The 24,410-nt window shown below is 40.1% G+C and overlaps 1 protein-coding gene across 1 annotated transcript in view; it reads right to left on the bottom strand.

Moving 5' to 3' along the window:
• Window positions 1-24,410, bottom strand: part of FBXO42 (F-box protein 42) — a 96,655-nt gene that overhangs the window by 20,221 nt on the left and 52,024 nt on the right. The window contains exons 3-4 of the mRNA XM_004272445.3: window positions 22,173-22,289; window positions 12,516-12,650 (exon numbers count right to left, since the gene is read on the bottom strand). Coding sequence (XP_004272493.1) covers window positions 12,516-12,650; window positions 22,173-22,289 — 252 coding nt within the window. The remainder of the gene's footprint in view (window positions 1-12,515; window positions 12,651-22,172; window positions 22,290-24,410) is intronic.

The following is a 24,410-nucleotide window of genomic DNA, read 5'->3' as shown; positions in this document are numbered from 1 at the left end:
GGCCGGGGTTTGATCCCTGGTTGGGGAACTAAGATCCCGCAAGCTAAACGGCGGGGCCAAAAAAAAAAAAAGGTAACAAATTGTGAACAGAATCCTATTTCATTAGTTTACTACTTTTCTCCTCATAAGTCATATTTCTTTTAAAAACCTATCCATCCATATAAGTCCTGGCTCTATATACATTTTATAACTTATTTAAACACCTCCATCTACTTTCTTGCACCACCAGTTATTCTCCTCTTAGTTCTTTATATTTTCTTCGTATTGATTTGTTTATTGTCTTATAGATCTTGCTGCTTGTTCACATCTATATCTGCAGTACTTAGAACAGCACTGGGCATAAATACTCAATAAATAAAGGCATGAAAATGAACAAACAAAGGAATGAATGCACTTTTCAAGCTTTGGGAACTCGAGGATAACTTATGACCACTCTCTACACTCCTCAGCTAGGACTTCAGTATATATATAAAGGTGTATTGTATATAATCTGAACAAAAACTATGAAATGTAGGTATTACCATGTCTACCTTATAGGTGAGGCAAATGAAATGTTAAACAACCTGTCTAAGGTCATCCGGTTACTAAGCAACCTTAGCCTGAAGAGATCAGATGCAAACCTGTGTTTGCTCGGCACAAAAACCATGCTCTTAATGGTACTACCACCAACTAGCCTTCTTCCTCCCATCACTTTAGGTTATGAGGCCCTAATAATGAGTGTACCTTTAATTACTAGCTGAGTGGTCTTTTCTCTTCAAACCTCTAAAATACTTGCTTATATCAACATATCCTCCTACTTAGAGCAAGACTAAGTGAGGAGAGAACTCTCTGGGTACTTAGTGTGCCTAGAATATTCTTTCTTTATTTATTTTTGTCTGCGTTGGGTCTTCGTTGCTGCGCGCGGGCTTTCTCTAGTTGAGGCGGGCGGGGGCTGCTCTTGTTGCACAGCACGGGCTCTAGGCGTGTGGGCTTCAGCAGTTGTGGTGCACGGGCTCAGTAGTTGTGGCTCGTGAGCTCTAGAGCTCAGGCTCAGTAGTTGTGGCGCTCAGGCTTAGTTGCTCCGTGGCATGTGGGATCCTCCTGGACCAGGGCTCAAACCCGTGTCCCCTGCATTGGCAAGCGGGTTCTTAACCACTGCGCCACCAGGGAAGCCCCCTAGAATATTCTTTAAAGTTGACAAGTAGGTCTTAAGTAAGAAATGAGTGCATATGTCCACAAGCAAATTTATGTAAGAATGTTGTCTGCAGCTATATTCAAAGTGGAAATAACCCAAGTATCCATCAACAGGAGAATGGGTTCAAAAAAAAGTGGTATATTCATGTTATGGAATACTGACAGCAATGAAAAGGAATAAACCACTGATAGATGCAACCACATGGATGAATCTTAAAAAAAAAACCAAGATGAATCTCAAAAAAATCTCTTGGAAGTCAGAATAGTGGTTACCTCTGTGGGGAGTGGTACTGACAGGAAAGGGGCACAGGGAGCTTTCTGAAGTTATAGCAGTATTTTGTATCTTGATCTAGGTGATCATCACATGGCTGTATACATATGTAAAAAAGTCTTTGAGTTATACACTTAAGATTTGTTCATTTCCCTATATGTAAACTGTCTTAATAAATTTATTGTTAAGAAAGAAAAAATGGCTAATGCCAAAGCTAATGTTAAAGCATGCTACACTGTTGTCACATGGCATCACCCACTACTTTCACCAGTAAACAGAAATACCAGCAATCCATTGTCAGAATTAAAATTCATTATGTGAGGTCTTTAAGAACACATTCCTCATTTAATATCTAACCACTCTATAACTCATATATACATATAAGTCAAATAGCAACAAACATTTTAAGACTGGGCAATGGGATTTCACAAAGCTTACTAAAATGGGAAGAGAAAGCAAGAAAGGAACACAGTGCAAAAGCCAACAAACCACATATAAAACCCACAGCCCACAGTCACTTTCAAGAGAACTAGGAAAAGAGAAAATGATCAGGGTACTACTTGTTTGATAAGTAGTCAATTAAAGTATAGTTCCAGAGTTCATCTCCCAAAGAAGAGATGAGAGGTAGCTTCTGAGCTCTGAAAGGATGAAGTAGTTTCCCAGAATTCAGGCTGATATTTTTAAGTTAATAAATGACCAAACACAACTCTCACCCACCTGGGAAGAGCACCCTGTAGATTCTTTACAAAATCTCCTCAAGGTTAAGAGAGTTGGAAAACTTGAGAAACTGGCCTGATCCTGGATTGTAAACAGCCAAACAATGTGCACTGGGCACGAGGTGGTACACTGTAGTGCTGAGTGTACTAGAAACCAACAGGGTCATTCATGGGGAAGGAGAAGTCAGAGATAACACAAGGACACTACCTTTTGTGTTCCCCCATACAGGACTAGCTTTCTAAAACTTCATTCAGGACACAACATTAATAAATCATACAAAATGAAGTTTACTGTGGTCATAAAACATGAAGTGCTCTTGCCCGGGGTAGGGTGTGGGGTAGGGAATTATGTGTATACCTGACAATAAACAGAAACACTAGATGGTCTGAGAGTTTTACTGCACAAGGAATCCAAGAGCAACCAAAAGTTGTTTGTCAAGACAGTAGGCAGACATGAACACACGTGTAGATATGAAAGCTCAGAATTCTAAAGAAAGTCACTGCTTATATTCTCAATGACGCTCTGAACTTCTATCTAAAATAAGAAAAAAGATTAGAAGGTTTTAAGAAAGGACAGGAAAGGCTCATGAGTTGGACCAAATGAATAAAGTTAAAGGATATAGAATTTCCAGCATGGAAGAGATAAACTAAGGACAGATTTTAATACATTTTGGTAATCAATACATCTGGTAATCAAGAAAAGATCTGTAGGTAAGAACAAACTGGGACTTCTCCTTCATGAAGAAAATATTATAACAATGGGATCAATGATTTGTTTTTATGACAGAAGAGAAGCTTGAAGTGTATTTGAAAGGCACGCAACAGTGTCCTCTTGCTACACCGTCTAATATTTACCAGTTGATAAGCATCCCTTTCTCCCCCTTCTCCATAGACAGGTATTCTCAGAACACATTTACATATAATGGTGATTTTTTTAAAAAAAATGTATAAAGTGTTTAGATGCAAAGCAACGTTAAAAAGCAGAATCTAATGCCTATAAGTACACTAATACATTTTATTCTAAAAAATTCCACATCCAGCTATTTCAATGTCAGCATTGACATTTGGGACCTAAGGCAAGGGAAGGACTGGGTGATCTTCTCCTGAACACATTTTTCTGTCAGCTGTTTTGGTAATATCTGGTGCCAGGTATCAGTCCCAGACTTCCTTCTTTCCAGGTGATATTACCACAGGCTCAGGAAAGGGCAGTAGAAAACCTCAGAGTAAGCATTTCCACTAGACACAGAACAGAAAGCTTCATCAATGGATCCAAGAACCCTATGAGTATCATTTTTAAGGTATCATTTACACAGAAGAGAAACAGTGACACTCTGGGCAGTTATTTCTGGATAGTTCCAGCACTTCTCAGCTTCTGAGAATACTCTGGCCTTCCTATAAACATCTGATATGACCAATACTCTTTCTTTTTCCTGCCCCTGACTCCAAAAGTAGACTTTCTGCAGGATTACTCAGTGATTTTATAAGATGTGATTTTTCTCTTGGGGAATGGTCCTAAGGAAACAAAATTATTTCCAACGGAGCTTCTGACTCTGGATAGCTGGAAGGATCTTGATTGGGTTAAGTCATAATAAAAGAGAGATTCTGTCTTCAGCATCCTCCTGCTTCCCACCAAAAAATTTAAAAAGGCAAATCAAGTTGATATTTTAAAATTCTCTAAGCTGCGAAAAGGTTTCTTTGCTGACATACCCTCTGCTCATCATTCTTTCCTGACTCTGATGATAGACATAATGGCCAGACAGCTTAGTTATTCCCCCTCAAATTGAATATCAAGGACCAAGGGCAACTATAAATAAAGAAAAGAGAATCACAGGAAAATAAACAAACTTTAAAAAAGAATTTTAAAAGGAGGGGAAAAAAAAGAATAATTATTATAGTGGAGAAATATAATAAACACTATCTCAGCCAGATGATAAGGCTGACATCAACAGTGATAAATCATGGTGACAGCATTTACCCTTGATGGGATGGGATGAAAAGGGCACTATACCACTATGGTCTTCTTCCCCCAAATCCATAACTCTAGTCTAACCATAAGAAAAACATCAGACAAACCACAACTGAATGATAGTCCACAAAATACCCTTAAAACTGTCAAGATCAACAAACGAGGAAGTCTGGGAAACTGTCATAGCCAAGAGGAACCTAAGGAGACTTGAAGACTAAATGTAATGTGTCCTGGATGAGATCTTGGAACAGAAAAAGGACATCAGAATAAAAAAATAAGGAAATGTGAATAAAGTATGGACTTCAGTTAATAATAATGTATCAATATTGGTTCATTAATTGTCTTAAATGTACTATTATGACTACATGTTAACAACACGGAAAACTGGTTGTGGGAACTCTGTTCTATTCTAAAATTTAAAAGTCCATTTAAAAAGTAAAACTGAAAATGTGAAACTAGCAAACTATAGAATAAAATAAAACTACTCACAGCATGTCATAGTAGAAAAAAACACAGACTCTAGAGACAAAATCTTGCGTTTCAATCACTGCTCCGTCACTTATTGGCTGTGTGATGTTAGGTAAATTATTAGGTGATTCTCTGAGCTTCAGTTTCCTCACCTGCAAAATGGGGATAATAGTAGTGCCAACCTAGTTGGGTTGGTTTGAAAGTTAGGTAGTATGTATGAAGAGTCTGGGGCAACCAACACCCAAAACCTTTCTCCATAATCATTTCCTCAGAAAGTAGGCTATTCCTAACTAGGGTAACAGCTAGTTCTACAAAGAAGCAGCTAAGAGAGCACAGAGCGGCCATTCTTAACAACAGTTAGGGAGTCCAGTTTGGCACACACCCACCTAATAGACTGTGACAACAAAGTGAGGTCACAGTTTGCACAGTAAGAAAGCAAGAAGATTTCGCAGCGATCCAGGGTTTCCAAATTTAGCTAGGTTTAGAATCAACTGGGACATTTTCTTTTTTAAAATGCAGATCTGCCACTCTATCCCCAATCCCTTGAGAACAGGCGAGTAACTGTTATGAGGCTGAGGAATCTATATTTTTAGTAAGTTTCCCAGGTGATTTGCTGTGTAGTTTTAGGAACAGTGGTCTTGTCTTGTCCTCTTTATACAGTGAAGGAAATCGAGGCCCAGAAAATGCAGACGTGATTAACTTCAAAAGCAAGTAGCTCTGAAGCAAGGCCAAGATTAGAACAGGCATCGAGTACGTGTGTCTCAGACCTTGATATGTTTTTCTAAAACAAAGGGCCTGAACCACAACCCATCATTTGGAACTCCACGTGTGACTAAAAGGGAAGAAACTAGAAAGGGGGAAAAAAAAAAATCCTTGGGAAAGAAGATTCTATGGGGAGAATGTGGTAGGAAAATCACCTGTGCTCCAGGACTAGAGCTGACAGGCTAAGCTTTAAATCTTTACCTGACATTTATAGGCCCTCCCAAAATTTATAGACTCTCATAACTATGGAGAGTTTTAAAACTGAAATGTGTTTCCCTTTTGTAAATGGGTGTGAGCTAATGTTTAATAAGTTTTAAAAATCACAACAACAGTCCAATATTAAACGTAAAAATTTCTACTTGAAAATTTCTACCTTGATTTAAAGTAACCAAAAAAGGCTGTGACTTACGACATTATATATTAAACAGATGCCAAAATTAGCTTTGGTTTGAATAAAGGGTATTTTAGAAAGAGTGGTTCAAACATTAGTCTTTTGAAGTACCTGTCCTAAGAACTGCTCATTTGCTTTGGGAATTGAACACAGGCTGAGTCAAACAAAACTAAGAGTGAAGGTGTTACCTTAGTACAATACAGGAAGTCGAAACATTCAACTTCCTAGAACCGCCTGGCAAAGACTACAATGAATATAATTGTACATTCATAATCACCAGCCCAGATTTCCAAGGGCTTCTGTTCTGTTCCATTCTTAATTATTTTATCTGAGTGATGAAGCAATCAGTAGAGAACTTCCACCAGTTCCCACATCTACCCATCCACCAGCATCCGTAATCTGATATTCCTTCTTGTTCCTTTGGATAAAGGGTCAGTGTTCCTATCCACAGTCAAGCCCTCCACCTGTATAGTAGATTCTGCCTTTGTCACTATGTGAAGACACTGTCCTAGCAATTAATTCTTCCTCTTTATCCAAATCAACTCCTCCCTCTAGAAAATCATTCCCATCAGCAAATAAACATGTTATATCTGCCATCTTAAAAAAAAACAACTCTCAATTCTACATTCACCTCTACTTAGCACCTCACTTCCCTGCTCTCCTTTATAGTAACAGTCTTTTAAAAAAATTAATGTATTGTTCATACTTACTATCTTTAACTCCTCTCTTCCCATTCTCTTAAAACCATTCCAAGTAGGCTTCATCCTTACCTCTCATTGAAAATACTCTTTATTAAATTCAAAGTCAGTTCTCAGTCATATGACTTGACCTCTTAGCTGCATACGACATGGTTGACTATTTCCTTCTCTTCTGGAAACACGTGCAAGTATGGTAGCTTCCAAGATGCCACATTCCCCTGGTTTTCTCATACCACCGCCCCCACCCCACCCAACCTTGCTTTTTCTAATGTTTTGCCGTTTCCCTCTCCTCCCTGATTTCCAGATGGTGGAGTCTCCCAGACTTAGCCTCTCTGTCTTCACTCACTCCCTTGGTAATCTCATCCAGTCTCACGGCTTTAAATCCATCTACATGACTCCCATTTGGCTATCTACACAAAAATCTCTAGCCTGCATTTCTCCCCTGAACTCCAGGCACATACCTTTTTCTACCTGGATGTCCTAATGTGCATTTCAAACTTAACATGCTTCAAACTGAATCTCTCATCTCTCCTGCACTTTGCCAACCCTGGCCACCCACAGTCTTACTCATCTCAGTGAATGGCAACTCTATTCCTTCAAGTGCCTAGGCTAAAAATCCTTACAGCCATCCTTGACTCCTCTCTTTCACATTCCATATCCAAACTGTGGGCTCTATCCAATGCATCCAATTTTTATCTTTCTGCTAACACCCTAGTCCAAATCACCATCATTTCTTGCCTAGACTATTGCTACCATTTCTTAACTGATCTCCTCGCTTCTACACTTGCCATCTGACAGTCTTCTCAGCAACCTCAATCATCAGCCATTTCACTCAAAGAATATGACAAAGTCCACGAAGTCCTTATAACAGCCAGAAAGCCTTATATGTAGGACACCCTCTCCCCCATTATTTGTCCAACCTCTCCTAGTACAGTCTCCTTTGTTCACTCTGCTCCAGCCACACAGGATTCGCATCACCCCTTGACTGTCCCAAGCACACTCTCACCTCTGAACCCTTGCACTGATTATTCTTTGGAATGTTGTTTCCTTAGATATCCACATGGTTCACTTCTTGTACCCATCAAGTCTTTGTTCTAATGTCACCTTCTCCATGAGGTCTACCGTGATCCCCCTAGTTATAATCTCCCCTATTCCTCATCCCCTTTACTATGCTATAGTTTTGCTTCAATAGCATTAATCATCTTCTAATATATTATATTAGGTACTTGTCATTTTATTTTATTTTTAAAATCTATTTATTTTTATTTATTTTTGGCTGCGTTGGGGTCTTGGTTGCTACACATGGGCTTTCTGTAGTTTCGGCAAGCAGGGGCTACTCTTCTTTGTGGTGCGAGGGCTTCCTATTGCAGTGGCTTCTCTTGTTGCAGAGCACGGGCTCTAGGCGCACGGGCTCCAGTAGTTGTGGTGCACGGGCTTAGTTGTTCTGCGACATGTGGGATCCTCCTGGACCAGGGCACGAACCCGTGTCCCCTGCGTTGGCAAGCGGATTCTTAACCACTGCGCCACCAGGGAAGCCCTGTACCTGTCATTTTAAATATGTCTTCCCTCACTTGAATTTAATCTCCAGTAGGATTTTTTGTCTGTTTTATTCAGTCATGTATCCCCAGCATCTAAAACAATACCAGGCACAGAGTAGGCAATCCATAAATATTTGCTGAATGAACAAATGAAGGATAAAAGAAGAATTAACTAAGCAAAAGGACTGTACTGCCATTTAAGGAAAGTTAAGCCCTCTATTTTAAATGCCAAACTCCTCATAACAACTAATTACTTGATACCACCACTTAAATGTTTAAAGAGGTAAAAAAAAAAAAAAAAAACCTCTTCCAAATGTTTCTTCTCCATTTCAGCAAATGGCCCCACTACCTACCTAAGTGAACAAACCTGAAACATAAGTTAGCCTTGATTGACCCTCTCACCACCCCCACATCCAATCCATCAAGAAGTCCCATCATTTTTAACACAAAAATTCAGCTCAAATTCATTCACTTCTCTTTATCTCCACTGTTAGGACTCTAGTCCAAGCCATCACATTCTCTCACCTGTACTATTCTGATAGCCTCCTACCTGTTCTCTCTGCTTTATTTTCTTGCCTTCTTTAACCCATTTCCTAAATAGCAGCAAAAGTGTTCCTAAAAATGTAAACAGGATCATAACATTCCTTTGCTTAAAATCTCAAAATCTCACAGACTATGGTCTGTGAATGATTTGGCTTCCATCTATACCTCAACTCCATCTGTGCCACTCTACCCCTTGCTCATTATGCTACATCCACAAAGCTCTGTTTTCAGTTCCTCCAATATGTCCTCTTCTTTGTATATGCCGTTATCACTTCCTTCCCTGCTGCATCTTTCATATCTCAGCAAAAAAGGTCGTCTTCTGTTTAAAGTAGATCTCCCCCTCTTATTCTGTATCTCATTCCTCATTTCCTTCGTAACTGTTTTTTTTCTTCCCCATTACAGTATAAGCTCCATGAGGGTAGGGATCACCTACCCTCATGTAAAAGGGAGGAGGCGGTAACTCACGTAACTCCGAAATGTCGGAGAAGTACTGTAGGTCTCTCTCAACTGTAAGAGCTGTCATTCCAGCACTCATCACCACCATACTCCCTCCAGATGCTCCCTCCTTCTATCATTTCAAAAGGAATGCAAGACAAGGTTTCATTGGCAAATCACATTAATTCCAACTGCTATGGACTGAATTCTGTCCTCCCAAAATTCATATGTTGAAGTCCTAATCTCAGTGTGATGGCATATGGAGAACAGGAGCTTTGGGAGATAATTAGGTTTAGATACTCTTATAAAAAGAGGAAGAGATACCAGAACTCACTCTTTGCCATGTAAGGACACAGCAAGCTCACTAGCTCTCTGAAAGCCAGGAATAGAGCCTTCACCAGCACCCTGATCTCAGACTCCTAGCCCCCAGAATTGTGAGAAACAAGTTTCTGTTGTTAAATCCCCACAGACTTTGGTATTTTGTTATGGCAGCCTGTGCTAAGACACCAACCAAAATGAGATGCTCCAGTCTCATCTGTAATAAAACCAAATACACATGTAAAAAGATACCTGATACAGTAGCATTCTTTATCAAGATTCTGCTCTTAACCCAAACTGTTCCACTGTTTTTTGATGCTCTTTTCCAAAGAGCTACACTTTTGAAGACTGAGCACTGTTAAAACTATCACCCTAGGCTTCCCTGGTGGCGCAGTGATTGAGAGTCCTCCTGCCGATGCAGGGGACACGGGTTCGTGCCCCGGTCCGGGAAGATCCCACATGCCATGGAGCGGCTGGGCCTGTGAGCCACGGCCGCTGAGCCTGCACGTCCGGAGCCTGTGCTCCGCAACAGGAGAGGCCACAACAGTGAGAGGCCCGTGTACCACAAAACAACAAAAAACAAAAAACAAAAAAAACCTATCACCCTAGATACTCATCACTTGCAACTACTCAAATGCTAGAAGATGTCACATCTGGTACCAAAGGGTGGGGGTAGCACCCTTCCCTCAGCTACCATGTAACTTAGCCACCACCATGCACTGAAAACGGGTGAGTCAGGCACACCAAGACATATCAACAACTGTGTTTTATTCAGAAAGACTCACTGATGTTTCAGTTAGGAAGTAATTTTGGTTGCAACTCATGACAGCGTATACAAACATTTCCCGAGGCAATCTTCCCATGGGATTTCTGCCTAAATGAGAATCTCATAGGACTCTTTATTAAATTAGTGGTTTTTTTTTTTTTTTTAAAGTAGACATTCAAGAAGCTCAGTTTCCACCCCTCTAAAACTAGCCTCTAATTGTAGATTAGAGGGAAGCAGAAACTAGATTCTTTAAGACATTTTGTTAGAAAATTACTTTTAAACATTCAGGACTAATATATTTTATAAAAGGGAACAGTCTAACATTGTTTTTTTTTTTTAATGGCGATTTTTTTCTTTATTGAGAAACTTAAGACTTGGGTAACATTGTATTTTTTAAAAATTCAGATCCCTGGGACTTCCCTGGTGGTGCAGTGGTTAAGAAGCCATCTTGCGGTGCAGGAGACGCTGTTTCGATCCCTGGTGGGGGAACTAAGATCCCACATGCCGCAGGCCTACTAAGCCCGTGCCGCAACTAGAGAGACCGTGCACTCACTCTGGAGCCTGCGCAACCACAACTAGAGAGAAGTCTGCGCGCCACAACTATAGAGAAGCCTGTGCACCACAACGAAGATACTGCACCGCAATGAAAAGATCCCACGTGCTGCAACTAAGACCCGACCCAGCTAAAAAATAAATTAATAATAATAATAAAAAAAATTCAGATCCATTGTAGAATCTGAATTACAAAGTCAGTTATTTCTCTGATACTTCTACCTTGGGGATTTCAAAGCATTGCCTTTAAACTTAGTATTTAACAACAACAACAACAACAAAACATCCCATGTCTATCTTATAGGTAGAAATAAGGAAAAATAAGCAAAGTAGATGCCAACAGGCCATGAAGGTCCAGAGCTCCATGTCTACAAGAAAGAGCAACACCCATGCCAAAGGCATAAAGCTTAGTTACGAAACAGAGAAAGGCAGTATTTGTATTTTGCGAGTGGAACATCAAAGCTACTCTGAAATGGGGCCTGGACAACAAGTACAATGGCAGTAGGATGTTTAAGCCAATAAGACCCTCTGCATTTTAGAATCTGTGATTCTAGATTTTAATTAATATTGCATTAAGTACAATAAAGGACAAAGTGCTAGAAAAGGAAATGCTCCAAAGTACAAAATTCTGAAGGTTCTAAAATAATACTAATCTTCAAAAAATTTTAATGATTAACATCTCTTTATCTTTCCAATAATTTGAAAGAATTTCATCTGTACAAAACCCAGCCCCACTTGTGACTATCCACTGTCAGTATGCTCCTCCCTCCTATATTTGCCTACTGCAGAGGAAAGAAACAGAACTTACAGCTTTGGGGAAGCAAAATGTAGCTTCTTCTCATGAAATGATTTTAAGCCCCTGGCCTAGACATTCACAGCAGTCATTACAGAAATAAACGAAACATAAACCAGCTTTCCCGACCCATTTAAAAACAGAATCTTCTGCTCCTCCTCCATATTTCTCCCAGAAAGATATGGTAACTTGTTCATAGTTACATGGAGAATTGGTGATTTTGCCAGGAAATGAAACTCATGTCTCCTCACTCATAGTCCAGTGACCTTTCTAATACACCATGTTGTCTTCCATTTAGTAATCAAAGTAAATCAAGACCTAAATAAGTATGGAATCTGCCCAAGGGATACCCAAGTCTCCTTAGTCCTAGAGTGATTTCCAACCTTGAAAAGCCAATGAAGAATGTTTGGGAAGAGCTTGCCAACAAATCTAGCAGAATACTTTATACTCAGTGGACTCTATTTCTCCATCACACCAGCCCCTCCAATCTCATAACTGTGCCTTTTCAAACTGTCCCGCCTCATGAGTGCAAAAACAATTTGTGTGTGTGTGTGTGTTTCTTCCCCAAGAAAGATTAGGTCAAAAGAGAAAATAATCTAGTTTCTTTCTGCCAGAATTGTGGCATAGTGGGACTGTGCAGGAATGTACCTACTGTGGAATCTTCCCACACTCCTGAGTTGTTAAAAGTAACGAGCAGAGGCATGTTCCATACACTCCCCAAATACCTGAGCTGGCAACAACAAGATATTCAGACATCTTAGCCCTGGGACAATAGCTTCTGTCAGTCAACTACAGTTCTCACGACTGTGCTTCTTCTGCTCTTACTTCAACTTCATACCAAAGAACATAGCACACCTGTACAAGTACTTCAGAAAACCACACAAATGAATTCACACAGTAGTATAGCAATTTTGGCAGGGTACCAATACTAATGATAAAGTATAATTAAAAAAAAATTCAAAGACCTTACACAAGCATATTACTCTTAGCATTTACAAGCAGATTTGACAAAGGATCTGGGGCCCCAGTAATCTGTTCTTGAGACCAACACCTAAAGGATCAGGTAGAGTTTCCACACAAAGGGGGTTACCTGATAAGGAAGCAAAGATCAGCATTTTCTCTTACCTGAAGCCAAAGGTCGGATCCACTCTTTGCTATTTAGGTCAAGTCTCCAGAGGTCATTGAAGGCAGCATTGCAGCTGCTTTGGGTACAGCCTCCAAACACATACATAGACTGATTAGCATCATAATAGCACGCACCTAGAGAGAAAACAATAAATGAATAACTGATGTCTAATTCTGAAGCCACTCTAAACCTTAACTATAGCCCATATCTTTCAAAGATCAATTACTTCACACATTCCGCAGTTGTTCCCAGGTATCAACCTTTCTATAACCAGCCTCCTGTCTTCAGGTTGATCAATATCACATTAACCTTTAAAATAAGGACCAGAGAAAAGCTATGGAAATGTTATGTTATTTCTGAGCACACTAAGCAAACTGACAATGATATCATTAAATAAGACAATATAATTCTAGCAAGAGAACACAAGAATTCAGACTACGGGTGTTCAATGAGTGAAATTTCAGCACAGCTGCATAATTAATCTAAATCTGCATTATTATCATCTAGGGCTAGGAGAAGATAGTCAGCGCTAACAGAAGTACTCTGTCCTCCCATTCCTCTCCACCTGTCCTCCTCTTATTGCTTTTGCTTTCAAATGAAACATGAGGCACAAAACAATAACAAGACTTTATATGGAAGAGAATGACAGAAAACAATTTTAAGAACCTGCTGTATGTATAAATAAATAAATAAAATTTAAAATTTCAAAAGAAAAGAAAACAATTTTAATCAATGCCATAAAGTAACCACACATACAGAACCAATGTAGCTCAGCGATCTCAGAGGTAGTATGGTCCCCAAACAACTGAGAGAAAAAACATGAAAGTCATTAAGCTCCTAGGTGTGTATCCAAAAGCCACCAAGGCCGACTGGTTGGTGCTGAATAGAAAACCAATGCAGTAGGTAACAGTTAAAAAGCACCAAGGTCTCCAAGAAAAGCCTTTTTAATTAGGTGACTATATACACCTCACCAATGGGCACTATTCTGAAGAAAAGAGTCAATGACTGTGAGAGGGGCTGTTCCCGTAAAACCAGAAAGACCAGAGCCAGAGTCTAGACAAGAAACATGAAAGCTAAGCGCTGCCACCTTGCTTCTCATTGGAAAGTTCATTTAGCCTCTGTCCTTTGGAAAAGATGACCATGCGCTCCTTCCAGTCCTGCATTTACCATCTTGTATTTCAGGAAAAGGGCTGAGCAAAACCTCATTCATTTCATGCATACCACTGGGAAAAACAGACCTCTCAATGTGAAACTAGGCTAAAACAGTTAAGCGTCACATAAAAGAAAAGGGAAAGGGAAAAGAAATTCAGAGATTCAACCCACTAGTGCGTGGCTTCAGTGATCATCCAGTTTACCTGTAGGTCTTGTTCAGTTTAGCACACCACCGTTTCTAAGATCTCTTCTGAACTCTGGCACCACTTATTCAAGTTCAGAAAAAGGGAAACACCACCGCTATAATTACCTCTGTGATATATACTAGCTCTGGGAATAACCCTCCTTTTTTATTTTTTCTTAACTCAGCCCACTTGATATGCCTTTAAGGACTCTACACTAAGAAAGACAAGTCCAAAAATTGGATGAGTTAAGAGATAATAAAAGCAATGTGTTCAGTCACACCCAGTAATCTCAGCCAGTGGAAGGCGTAAATCCAAAACATCTGGGACTTTACTGGGGGCACAGTGGTTAAGAATCTGCCTGCCAATGCAGGGGACACGGTTTGATCCCTGGTCCAGGAAGTTCGCACATGCGGCAGAGCAACTAAGCCCGTGCGCCACAACTACTGAGCCTGAGTTCTAGAACCTCTGAGCCACAACTACTGAAACCGTGTGCCTAGAGCCCGTGCTCTGCAACAAGAGAAGCCACCGTAATGAGAAGCCTGCACACCGCAATGAAGAGTAGTCACTGCTCGCCACAACTGGAGAAAGCCGGGGCACAGCAACAAAGACCCAAAGCAGCCAAAAATAAATAAATAAATAAAATTAAAAAAAAAAATCTGACCTCTGATGCTGTGCAATAACAGAGCTACAGACTTTTCAAATTAACAAAGAAATTAAAGAAACTAGAGATGTGAAGAAATGAAATACCATTTAATCATCAACAGGCTCACATCTGCAAAATACTTAATTACTCCCAGAACTCAAACATGCTACAATGGTATATGAAGGTTTAAATGATCTTACACTTTCCACTGACTTTCTTCCTTTTTTTTTTTTTTGGCTGTGCCCTGAGGCTTGCGGGATCTTAGTTCCCTGACCAGGGATCGAACTCGGGCCCCCACAGTGAAAGCACCGAGTCCTAACTACTGGACTGCCAGGTAATTCCCCCATCCCCTTTTTTATTCCTACTGACTTTCTTTGCCTTTGAAAATAACTTCTAATCCATATCTAAATCAGTTTTTTAATTAACATCCCAATAAGAAAGTCTATTAAGAAGTAAAATCCTGGGAATTCCCTGGCAGTCCAGTGGTTAGGACTCTGTGCTTTCACTGCCAGGGCCCAAGTTCAATCATGCAAGCAGCGTGGCCCAAAGGAAAAAGAAGAAGAAAAAAAAATAAGTAAAACCCTATGTAAGTCCACTGCTCATGTTTCAGGTTTGTTGAGAACTGCAAATAACAAAGGATCAAGTTAGATGACATTAAACAAACAAAAAGGATAATTACTGAAGCCACACTTTAATATCCACTAAAGGGGGCAAGCTTCAGGTATCTTGGTCTTCTCATACATACCTTTTTGAACTAGCTACTCCAACAAACTGGGGCAATTTTGAATTGAACTGACTGGTGCCTGGCATAAAAGAACGTTCTCTTCCACCTGATAATCCATAACCCCAGAACAGAAATTAGCAATATCCTCTGGCTTCTGAAACCTTAACTGATCTTCATCGTAACAATGTTTAATAAGACAAATCCATGATTTCATAACTAAAAGAGTCAGTAGCTCATTTATGTCCCACTATCCCTCAAAGATCAACTCTGGGCAGCTGCTTCCTTCGTGCAGCAAAAAAGCACAGCGCCTTTATTTTTCAAAGAGGTAGCAAACATTCTTCTTCTCTATTTGGACTGAAAACCTAGCCAGCAGCTGGGCCCCATGAGGTCCTTACCACGTGTATTTTAATGCTATACTAAAATAAGGCAATTGGCATTTTCCTGCTTCTCTTTGAGCAAACAAAGGTTTCTGGAAGAGGAAGGTACAGCCCAAACCCTATGCAAAGCTAATGCGACTGAAACGACAAGTTTCACACACTGTAGTTTCAATATCCAGCAGTCATTATCAACAAAGCTTGGAGAGGAAGGGAGTCAATTTAGGCAGCTATGTTTAGAACTCAGATATAATGGGAATGAGAAACAGCCATCAATAATACACTCAAATATTTTAAGCATCCTACTGAACTCTGTTTGCCTATTTTTATTTAAGATGCGTACATGTTGGTCTGGGTGGGGGTTGGGGACCCAAGTTCAATAAGCCTTTCAGAAAAAATTAAGAATTTAAGCAAATACCACTGCTCAAGTAAATACTTCCTTTTACCAAAGTTCTCCACCCAAACAGAACATTCTCCTTTCAGAACATCTAGACCACTGGAATGTGCTATACAAAAGTTACCATTTGTAGTACGGTATGACTGCTCTGCTAAGAAATAACATTGAGAACGTGATTATTCCAACTGCTAGATCTCTTCAAGCTTTCTGAAATGTGCTTGACTGCTCCACAAACAACTATTGCAAGTCACATACCTCAAGTTAAAATCTAATAATCCCTACTCGAAGACAAGTCAAATATGCACAATTACACTCATGACAAGCAAAGAGTTCCTCAGTGTTCTGAATACTTTTCCTACTGTATTATAATCCTCTGAAGTTCAAGGTCTTCCAGTTGTTTCATATTTTCCATGGTGCCTGGTAGTCACCAGATTAATGTTCACTGAACTCTAATTTTTGCACTTTCAGAGGTTAAATTCTCTTGTTCCCTCACTTGTCTCCAGGGAAAGGTCCTGAGGCATTTATCCCATGCTTAGAGACTATGCTGTCATGTGTCTCACATCTACAAGCCAGGACATACTTGATAAGGCCTGTAATTATGTAACTATGGAATAAGAAAGGTTGGTTATCCAGTCTGGGCCTGCTGGCTATTGCAGGAGCAAGATTAGCAAGTGTATGGAATGACCTGACCATATTTGGAGCCTAAACACTAAAAGGTTTTTCAAAACATAATGCTGGGGATTCAACAGACCCCTATGTCAATCTGAAAGGGACATTCTACCTTAATCAAGGATTGCATGATTGGCCATGAACATACTCATCAAATAACCAGGAGAACTGGCTTCATTTTATTTTCCCAGCATTTTTTGGTCCCAGACTTCTACATAAGAAAGAAGCTCTATCACTCGTATCTTTGTTACACAATTCCACAGAATTAATAGATGTCAACTATGAACCTGGTGTTATGAAAGGTGCACAGATGTCTAAGACATGGAGCCTGACTGTCCTCAAGTAGACAACAATCTTGTGGAGGAGACATCATCATCGTCCTATAATTTTGCAGGTTAAAATATATTTTTGCAAGTGTTTCCTCAATTAAATTTCCTAGCAACCCTGTGGCACAAACAGAATTTATCATACGCATTTTACAGATGAGGAAATTGTGGGTTAGAGGAGCCAAGGAATTTGCTTCCCAAGTCTAAAGTTCTTCCTTTGCATGCAGCCTCTCTTACACAGATAATTATGGTAAAAGACAGATGGTAAAACATTAAGAAGAAGGTATGAAGAGTGTATTAAACGAGTATAAGCAGAAAAAGAGAAGAGCTTAATCTCCATGGTGGGGAATTTGAGAGTTGTGTGAAAGACGGTGGCTTTTGGCTTTGTCTCCAAGATGGGTTTTAGAGGTCAGGACATTTTCAATCAATTAACATGGGGCGAACAACTCTAGGGGTGAAAGAGGAATGGGAGGGGAAGGGAAAATGAAATCAGGGCATCCAAACAAAGCCATGAGGTAGGGAAGTTGAAGACAAACAAGGAATCTCGTGTGGGCAGAGCCTGGCTGTGTAAGGATGCAGCAGTGAGTCAGGCTGAAAAGGTAGGCTTGGTGAATGCCAGGTGGGGTGGAAACTTCTACATGCAGTGCAAAAAGGCTCAGGCTTTTTGGCAGAGGAGTGACAAGGCTGGTTTTATGGTTCAGATTTGCAGCTTTTCCCGACAGGAGCTCCTGTCATTTTGAGCAAGTCAATTCTTTGTGTGCAGGATCATCCCATTCACTGCATGACATTTAGCAACCCAAGTAGGTCCTTGCCTACTAACTGCGTGTAGTACTTTCCAGTCAAGACAATAAACAATGGCCTTACACATTTCCAGATGCCCTAGGAGGTGGCACTGTCCACAGTTTTGGAGATGGCTGCCAAGTGTCTACACCAGGTTCAGATGAAGAGAGAAGAAAGGCAAGAAGATTGTATAGAAAAGACTTAGGGGGACTTCCCTGGTGGTCCAGTGGTTAAAACTCCACGCTTCCACTGCAGGGGGCGCGGGTTCGATCCCTGGTTGGGGAACTAAGATCCCGCATGCCACGGCCAAAAAAAAAAAAAAAAAAAAAAAAGAAAGAAAGAAAAGATTTAGGAAAGATGGAATGATTAAGTCATAAGTGTGAGTAATGGGGGGCGTGGTAAAAGGAAAGATATGAGAGAGATTGCAGAGATAGAACAGAATCAACAAGATTTGACTTTTGTTGTTGAGGGAGGGAGAAGAATTGAGGATTAATCCAAGATTTCAAGCTTGTATAATTGAGAGAATGATAATGCCATTAACTAAATTAAAGAGAGGAGAAAACTGGGGGGAAACTACTGAATTCTGCTTTTGGCTCACTAAATGTGAAACATCTGTGAATCTCTGTGGCAGTATGAGCAAAGAACTGGAAATGTGGATCTCAAGCTCCACATGAGTTAGGCATAAGGAATAAAATAGAGCTAAAGGGAGAAATACAGAGATGGAAGTTGAAGGAGCTAAGGAAAAAAATTAAAGGAATGCTTGTTTTCAACCTATTTTGAAAACTGCCCATTCCCTGTAATAATCCTCTTCAGTTTGCCAGTTAGATAGCATGTAGAGACTGATGGAAGAAAACAATAAACAGACAGACCGAAAGAGACAACGAAAGACAATGAGAAATCTTTTCTTGGATATCAAGTAAGGAAATGAAAATACCAAGTAAGGAAATGAAAAAAAAATTTAAGCAAAAACAAGTATCAAAACCCACCAACCCCTGAGCTTCTGTGAGCTTACTCATGGTACTATTCCTTTCTATTTCCCCTTCAAAGAACTGCCTCTATTTTGTGGTAATACTCTTTTTCGAAAGCTAGTTAACTGAAAAATATTTTTTCCCCTCTCTTATCAGAAAGCCAAACTGTTGCTATGATAATTATTCACCCCTATTTCCTATTCTAGTTTCAATTTTACCCTGATTCATTTGATTTCCCTCTTAGGGTTCTAAAACTATTTGTTTCCAAACACCATTCTAATAAAACTCCTGTCTTTAGAAACCTCGTCTTTGCTTCTCATTCCAATCATCTGTAGGTAACTGAAGTTACCCCTCCCTCAACAATAAATACTGGACCTAATATGGATCCTCCTGTAATTTCATTAAATGTTCTCAGCAAGGACTCATGTATAGTTTATTGCAGTCATGATCAAAGTGTGGTCTGTGGACTCCTGAAAACATTTGAGACTATCTCAAAACTACTTTTATAATAATAATAAGTACTAGTAGCAGTAGTAGTTGTAGAGGTAGTAATTTATTGTTTTTTTCACTGTGCTGACATGTGCACTAACGGTGCCAAGGCAATGCTGGGGAAAACTGCTGCAGCCTGTGCATGACTCAAGGTAAGGGAACTCAACTACTCTAGTGTCACTGTGCTCTTCACTACCACACACTCACAGATTAAAACAAATGAAGCCAGTTCTGACTTCACAGATCCCCCCAAGAGTCTCATAGATGCCTTCCTCCCCCAAAGTCCAGGAATCACACTTTGAGATCTACTGCTCCAGGGGATTTACAACAGCACAAAAATAGCTCCCTGAGAGAACTGAAAACACAGCAAATAGTTCGACCCATTCCTTTGATCTATTTAGATACAATTCAAAGACAATGACGAGTTATCATTATTTACGGAACTCTCCTCTGGATATGAGAGTACAGCATATGGTCTGGGGCAGTCAACCACCAAGAGGCCTCCAAGGATCCTCACTTCCTGGTATTACGCCCTTGGTCAATCCCTGTGTGACTTATAGGATAGAACAGAAAAGATGGTATTCACTTCAGAGATTAGGGTGTAAAAGATACCTTGGCTGCTGTCTTAGTGTCTGTCTCTGTTTCTCAGATCACTCATTTTGTGGAAAGTCAGCTGGCAAGTTGTGAGCAGCTCTGTGGAGAGGTCCATGTAGTAAGGAACTGAGTCTCCTATCAACAGTTACTGAGTGAGCTTGGAAGCAGATTCACCGGGCCCCAGTCAGGCCCTCAGGTGACTGTAGCCCCAGCTGACAGATTGACGGCAACCTCATGAGAGACCCTGAGCCACAACCTCCCAGCTAAGCCACTCCCAAATTCTTGACCCTCAGGAACACTGTGAGATAATGTTATTTTAAGCTGCTAAGTCTGCAGGTAATTTTTACACAACATGGATAACCAATAACTCTCCTTCCCCTCAAGAGTTCAAAATATGGCTTAAAAAAAAAAAAAGACACAGACATACAAGTTAACAATGAAAGACAATGTGAGTTAAGTGCCAAATTAGTATTCCAGACATAAGCTCGGAACAGGAAAAATTTTTCTGTGGGCTAGAGAGTTGAGAAAAGGTTTCCCAAAGGAGCTAAAACTTCAACTGAGTTTTCAAGGAGAAGCCAGGCTTCAGCTAAGTGGATGGGAATACTCTAGAGAGGAAGAATCAAGTATAGCAAAGTGACAACTTGCAAGAGGAGAGCTCTTGGGAAAACTTGGGAGATGAAGTGGTAATTTAGAAATAAGTCAACTTAAAGAGGGTTTTAAATATAAGATTAAGTTTTTATCTTGTAGGCACTGGATAGACACTGAAGGTTTCTGTTTTTCTTTTTTTAAAATTAATTTATTTTTGGCTGCGTTGGGTCCTCGTTGCTGCACGTGGCCTTTCTCTAGTTGCAGCGAGCGGGGGCTACTCTTCATTACAGTGTATGGGCTTCTCATTGCAGTGGCTCCTCCTGTTGCAGAGCTTGGGCTGTGGGCGTGCGGGCTTCAGTAGTTGTGGCACACGGGCTCAGCAGCTGTGGCTCGCAGGCTCTAGAGCACAGTCTCAGTACCTGTGGCACACAGGCTTAGTTGCTCCGCGGCATGTGGGATCTTCCCGGACCAGGGATCAAACCCGTGTTCCCTGAATTGGCAGGCGGATTCCTAACCACTGCGCCACCAGGGAAGTCCTGAAGGTTTCTGAATACAGAAGTAATATAACTAAAGCAGCAATTCTGAGAACTTTCTAAGCGGCTTTTCTCTCCTGTCAATGAACTTTCTTTATGTAAAACCATTAATAAATACAGCTTTTGTGGCCTAAGATAGATCACATCTCAGTCTCACTTTGATGGAGGGATATAAATCACTAATAGAATAAAATGGTATTGGGAATTCCCTGGTGGCCCTGTGGTTAGAACTCGGTGCTCTCACTGCCAGGGCCTGGGTTGAACCCCTGGTGGGGGAGCTAAGATCCTGCAAGGCGTGGGGTGCAGCCGGAAAAAAAAAAATAAAAGAATAAAATGGCATCTACAAAAATCAATTAAAATGGAGAGTTAATTCTAGAAGAAGTTGGGGCTTCCCTGGTGGCGCAGTGGTTAAGAATCCGCTTGCCAATGCTGGGGACACGGGTTCAAGCCCTGGCTCGGGAAGATCCCACATGCCGCAGAGCAACTAAGCCCGTGCACCACAACTACTAAGCCTGCACTCTAGAGCCCCTGAGCCACAACTGCTGAGCCGACGTACCACAACTGCTGAAGCCTGTGTGCCTAGAGGCTGTGCTCTGCAACAAGAGAAGCCCGCACACCACAACGAAGACCCAACGCAGCCAAAAATAAATAAATAAAATAAATTAATTTTTTTAAAAAATCCTAAAAAAAAAAAAAAATTCTAGAAGTCAAAAACTCTAAATTGTCTATTTGCCAAAACATTTTATTTATAATTTTACTATTTAAATTTGTATTTTATAAACAATATCCTTCATGTTCAAAATTTTTGTGTGACCCTAGTCAAATTCAGTGTTTGCTGAACATACACTACGTTAAGATAAAGAGTTATTGCAAAAATTAGTGCTAAGCTCTGGCTACTCCCTAAGCAGGATCCCAGAAAAACCCTCATGTATGCCTTTCCTTTGTTTGCCTCTTACATGATGTCAAATGTTTAAAAACCTAAGCATAACACCTTGACCTCTTTGGAGTAGAGATAGTACAAAAATCCAATGAAAAAGCAGAATACAAAATTATATCACAGTGCCTACAATATATTTAGGCTCATGCTCTTCCCTAATTCTGATTGTAAAATTAATACAAACCCTTATTTAACATTTTCTTCATTAAGAAGTCAGACAAAATACAAGCCTCCAAAGTAGCTTTTGGAAACACGACCACAGGCAGGATGGGATCTGCTTTCACAGTAAATACTTACTGTGTGAGAACCGCTGAGTGATTGGGGTTCCAGGATAAGGGTAAGTCCGACTCTCCCACTGAATGTTTCCTTCCTGGACAGCCTTTATGAAACCATGATAACACTGGTGGGCTACACCTAAAGACAAAAATAACAAAAGCTTCAGCCTGGACTCTTCGCTTGTAAATCAAATTATTAAAACTGCATCTATTAATTGTCTTATCACTTTTATAAAACATAAGTTTCTTTGAGGAACTCCAAATTTCTTTGATTTTTTCATTCAAAGACAGAAAACAGAATCACAGAATTTCAAAACTGGAAGATCTAATCCTTTCATTTTACCAAGGTTAAGTGACTCCCTCAAGGTTACAAAATCAGCTCACACTTAAAATCTGCTCCCCTTTACATCATATCATGAGGCAACACATCAAAATAATTGGTGCTATTTACTCCAAAGCAAAGGGGCTGGGAGATAATTTAGTTTTATGAGAAAAAGCATGGTAAAACAGTCTCCGGAATATAACAGCTGTTCAGTAAATATCTATGGTTAGACCATGGCAACCAAGTATTCTCCATCTTAAACAAGGAGTAATAATAAGCTTACAGTGGATTATGAAATGATGAATTTATAACAAAGGAAAGCTGTTTTTTAAAAAAAAAAATCAGAGTTTTTACTATAATGCTGGATACATGTCATTATATATATGTCCAAGCTCACAGAATGTACACCCTATGTAAACTACAGACTTTGGGTGACAAAGATGTATCAATGTATGAGCGTCAATTGTAAGAAATGTACCCCTCTGGTGAGGGATGTTGAAAGTAGGGGAGGCTGTGCATGTCTGGGGACAGGGGTATACGGGAAACCTACGAACCTGCTCAGTTTTGCTGTGAACTTAAAACCACTCTAAAAAAGTAAAGTCTATTTTTAAAAAGTGAGAGCTTTATACTTCTGGAACAATCTGCTTTCCCAACACATGAAATTACTTTCTTATTTCAAAGACAAACATTTTGAATGAAGAGTACAACCAATTATATATATATAAATTTTTAAATAAATTTATTTATTTATTTTTGGCTGTGTTAGGTCTTCATTGTTGCGTGTGGGCTTTCTCTAGTTGTGGTGAGCAGGGGCTACTCTTCGTTGCGGTGCAAGGGCTCTAGGCGCGTGGGCTTCAGTAATTGTGGCACGTGGGCTCAGTAGTTGTGGTTCGCGGGCTCTAGAGCGCAGGCTCAGCAGTTGTGGTGCACGGACTTAGTTGCTCCGCGCCGTGTGGGATCTTCCCGGACCAGGGTTCGAATCCATGTCCCCTGCATTGGCAGGCAGATTCTTAACCACTGCGCCACCAGGGAAGCCCCAATTATTTATATTTTGAAAGAGTGTATCTTCTTGAATTTATGCCACCTTAGTGGATCCTTAAGCAGGATCACAGAACATATTTTCTGATGATGATCATTATCCCTTGGTTGAACTCACAGTTAAGAAATGGAATATTAAAAAGACATGGCCATTTTTTGGTTTTGAAGAAGCTGGGGGCAGGAGAGGAATAAAGACGCATATGTACAGAATGGACTTGAGGACACGGGGAGTGGGAACGGTAAGCTGGGATGAAGTGAGAGAGTGGCATGGACATATATACACTACCAAATGTAAAATAGATAGCTATTTTACATTATATTCTCCATAGCAAATGGAGATCAGCTCAGTGCTTTGTGACCAACTAGAGGGGTGGGATAGGGAGGGTGGGAGGGAGACACAAGATGGAGGAGATATGGGGATATATGTATATGTATAGCTGATTCACTTTCTTATAAAGCAGAAACTAACACTCCATTGTAAAGCAATTATACCCCAATAAAGATGTTTAAAAAAAGAATAAAAAAAGACATGCCCATTTTTAATGTGTGACCATACTGCCAACTACGCACTGGTGAAGTAATACAGATTTGCAAATGTTGAAATGAGGTAAGGCAGTAATGAATAAAAGACAGACACATAATGATTGAGGGGAACAAAAGCTGTCTTGGCAGTGACTTCCCGCAGAAGATCTAAGAATGCGAGTACTAGGTTAAGGCTCTTCTCTCTTAAAGAAAGATCAGAATGATAAGAACGCCAAATAAAACCTAAGAATAAATTCATGTATTTGATTAGATCACCACCCCTTGTCTGTGATTCTCCACCTCTATTTTAGAGGTAAAACCATCTATTTCCACAGTGTAAGGAGCCAATCTCTCCTGAAGAATCCATTAACTCTGCAA

The sequence above is a fragment of the Orcinus orca genome, chromosome 1 (genome assembly GCF_937001465.1).
Source record: "Orcinus orca chromosome 1, mOrcOrc1.1, whole genome shotgun sequence".
Classification (NCBI taxonomy): Eukaryota; Metazoa; Chordata; class Mammalia; order Artiodactyla; family Delphinidae; genus Orcinus; species Orcinus orca.
The sequence above is the reverse complement of the archived record's forward strand: the minus strand, read 5'-3'. Positions and strand labels throughout refer to the sequence as shown.